The 3449-nt window shown below is 60.6% G+C and overlaps 1 protein-coding gene across 1 annotated transcript in view; it reads right to left on the bottom strand.

The window, feature by feature from the left end:
• Positions 1–3449, bottom strand: part of PRKAR1B (protein kinase cAMP-dependent type I regulatory subunit beta) — a gene marked incomplete at its 5' end in the record, with an annotated part of 141136 nt that overhangs the window by 20238 nt on the left and 117449 nt on the right. The window contains one exon of the mRNA XM_008064380.2: positions 1013–1073. Within this exon, the coding sequence (XP_008062571.1) occupies positions 1013–1073 (61 nt within the window). The remainder of the gene's footprint in view (positions 1–1012; positions 1074–3449) is intronic.

Here is a 3449-nt window from a genome sequence, read left to right as displayed (position 1 = left end):
TGGTGACAGCCACAGAGGGTGTGAGTGCCCCTGAACTGCACTCATGGGATAGTCAGACAATCAGCTGGCAAAACGTGGACTCACAAAGTCAAGGGAACCAATGCCTTCTTGTCACCTCACAGGGACATCAGGGAGGATGTGGGCACCAGGCAAAGTCCTCCCAAAAGGGGCATGGCCACTGTCATACCCCACACTTATGTGTACATGCACATGCACATACTCACGTACTCACATGTGCGCACTCTCACACACGCACACAGACACGCTGTCACGCATGCACACATCTGCACACACACGTGCGCACACGAGGACGCACACACGACAGGCTGTTCTGGTGCAAGACGGCTGAAGAGCCACTCCGGGTACAAAACCGGTGCCTCCCCTGGTCCCGCCGGCGCCACCATGTGTAAAGCGGGGTCTGGCCGTGTCTTCCCACAAGGCAGCGAGCCCAGGGCCCACCCGAAGCCCCCCACCACCCTGTCGTCCTTCCGGGGCCTGGACCACCTCTGGCGTGGGAGGGGCGGAGTCAGCTCCAAGAGGAACCACACTCGGGACAGAGCCAAGGCAGCCTGGGGAGCAGCTCCAAGCAGCCTGCCGTCGTCACCGGGAGGCAGGGCTGGCGGCTCACACGGGCTGGGTGTGTGGCCTCCAGGGCACAGGGAGACAGGCAGCCTGGAGGGCAGGAGGCTCCGGCAGGAGGGTCGGTGACCACAGGCTCTGGGGTTTGGCCAGCGAGAGAGAGAGCATGTCTGTGCCCACATACGCATGTGTGCGTGCATGTGCCCCTGTGCATGCATGCGAACGTGTACGTGTGTGCATGCACGTGTCTGTGTGTGCATGTGTATACGTGTGAACAAGTGCTTGTGCGTGTTGGGTCCCCAACTGGCTTAACACCGAGAATACTTGCACGATGCCAGCCATGCCGAGAAGGGCAGAACCGCCGGGGGGGCAGCAGGTGCTCAGACGGGCGCCAACTGCAGGGAACCCAGCCACACGGTGCAGGACCACTGACCTAGGATGGAGACCCTGCTGAGGAACTCCTCGTACATCTTGCGTTTTCTCAGCGTGCTGCCCTGTTCGGGAGACAGGAAAATAGACAAGAGTTGAGGCTCCCTGCCGGCCGCTGACATTTCCTGGTTTTCCACGTGACTCCGGGCTCTTAGCGGGAGACCCTCCAGCAGCCCGAGTCCCCAAGGTCCCTCCAAGGATCAGGGCTTGTGGAATGGCTGCTTCCTGTGTCCAGCCCCCGCCCTCCTCCCAGGGGCTTGTAGGAGCTCCTGCCATGATCTAAGGACCCCGGCCAGCAACGGAGGACCCCACCCAGCTGGGACCAGGGCTGGTTCACAAGGCGGGTGCACAGCCTGTCAGAGCCGGAACCTGGATTTTCATCTCACAAGCCGAGAACACGGGGGCCATCTGCAGCCAGAGCCACCTCCCACTCCCCACTCCCTTGCTCCCCTGACACACACCCAGAGAAACTGAGGCCCAGACACAGAATCAAGCGTGTGATGCAGAAGCGAGAGTACAGCTGACTCGGCCGAGACCCTGGATCCAGGCGGGCCTGAAGCTGGATCTCTCTTAGTTAAAAGAGCCAGCACATACCCGCCCCCCCATCCACCCGCCCACCCAGCAGGAGTATGCTGAATACATATGCCAATGCACAGGGCCCCAGCCCCACGGTGTGAACTGGAAATTAGAATTCATTCTGGAAACCGGGATTTGAAATGTGAATCGGAAATGAAGACACCCCTTTCCAAGCACATGTCCCAGCAAGCGGATGGGTCTGTGTGCACATAAGAACAAAGTTCCGCTTGCAGCCGCCAATGCCAGCCTGCGTGGAGAAAGTGGTCTGGGTCTTAGCCCTCTCGGCCCTGCCCGGTGCCTTCTGCAGTGTACAGACCTGCAGCTGTGCACGGCAGCCCTTGGTGAGTCAATTAAGCTCTGCCCTTCGAGGAAACAGAGGCACATCGCCTACCCGAAAAGCAGCGAGCCTGGTTTTGCTAAAACTCCCGACGGCCTCACCCACGACAGAGGCCACGTGCTCCAGCAGGGACCGCCCTGGATGTGAAGAGGATGGGGACACAACGTCCGCCAGTCCCCTGAGTGTGGAAAGAAGAGGGCGGAGGGGGCCCCGGGTCGAAAGCACACTCCTGGTCAGAGACGGTCGGGCGCGCAGAAACACCGACTCACACTGGCCTCGTGACAACCCCGTGGGGTGAACGTATCATTATCCTTATTTTCCAGAGGGGGAAACTGAGGCTGCGAAGGACCGAGGATCAGGAACGAACGCCCAGCCTGGGCCTTAGAAGCCCCAGAGCCGTCCCAGCCTCTCTATCGGCCCAGTGGGGACATTGTGCTCCTTCCTGATGTGCCATTTTGTGAATTCCCATAATATCCCATGCTAGGAAACCACGGTGAACACAGTATACCAGGAACCCTGCCGGACGACCGGTCACACGCCACCTGTGGGGCATAGGCACAAGTGGTGTGTGCAGTTGCTAAACATGCCCTTGTATCCTCCATGCTGCTGTCTGGCACATGGAGAAGAGGGCTGGTGCTCCCGCAGCCATCCTGGGCCCTCGTGGACAGGAAAAGCAGCAGGGTAAGAGGAGTCTGGTTCGCTGGTTCCATGAGATGACACCCGCCCCCCCCCTTTGACAGGCTGCTTCCAGAGAGCGAAAGCAGGAGAAACAGTCATGTAGTTTAGGCCACTGTCATCTTGAGAATTTCTGTCACACCCTGGATGGCAGTCAGCCCCGTGGCAGCCCCAGTGATCCCACCACCAGGGCGTCACACCCTCCATGCAGTCCCATCCCACAAGGAAGAGTGCTGATCTGTGCAACAAGAGGACGTGAAGAACATGAAGCTTTGTCCGGGCATGGTGGCTCACGCCTGTGATCCCAGGGGCTTGGGAGGCCAAGGTGGGAGGACCGCTTGAGGCCAGGGCTTTGAGACCAGCCTAGACAACACAGAGAGACCCTCTCTCGACGAAACTGAAAGATGTAAAGAACAGCAGCTGGAGATTCCGAAAGCTAGGTTGTAAGAGACGCCGGGGCTCCCGCCCTGCTGCCGCAGAAAGGCCAGGAGAAGGAGAGGAGCCCCGGCCGCCCGCTGGCAATGTGGACGTCAGCCACCCCAGGAACTGGCCTCGGCTCTGTCAGACCTCCCAGTCATCGATCCCAGGAGGGTTCCGGGCCAGAGCCTCCCGCCAAGCCGCCTCCTCCAAGACCCACAGGAACTAACAAGTGCCAGACGGTGGACCCAGGCCGCTCTGTGTGGGGAAGCGTGGCCCAGACGTCCAGCCAGCCTAGTCCTGAGGCTCTTCAAAGGACACCTGCCCCCCGGTGGCCCTGCAAGTGGCCGTGACATCGCTGGCGATGGAGGAGGGTGGCTTGTCCCAGGTGGCCACAGCGAGCCGGCCCCAAAGCCCCCGCCCCTCCCGCCCCCCA

Source organism: Carlito syrichta, unplaced genomic scaffold (genome assembly GCF_000164805.1).
Source record: "Carlito syrichta isolate Samal-C Ts95f unplaced genomic scaffold, Tarsius_syrichta-2.0.1 Scaffold100639, whole genome shotgun sequence".
Lineage (NCBI taxonomy): Eukaryota > Metazoa > Chordata > Mammalia > Primates > Tarsiidae > Carlito > Carlito syrichta.
Note: the sequence above shows the minus strand (reverse complement) of the source record. Positions and strands in the feature narration are given on the sequence as shown.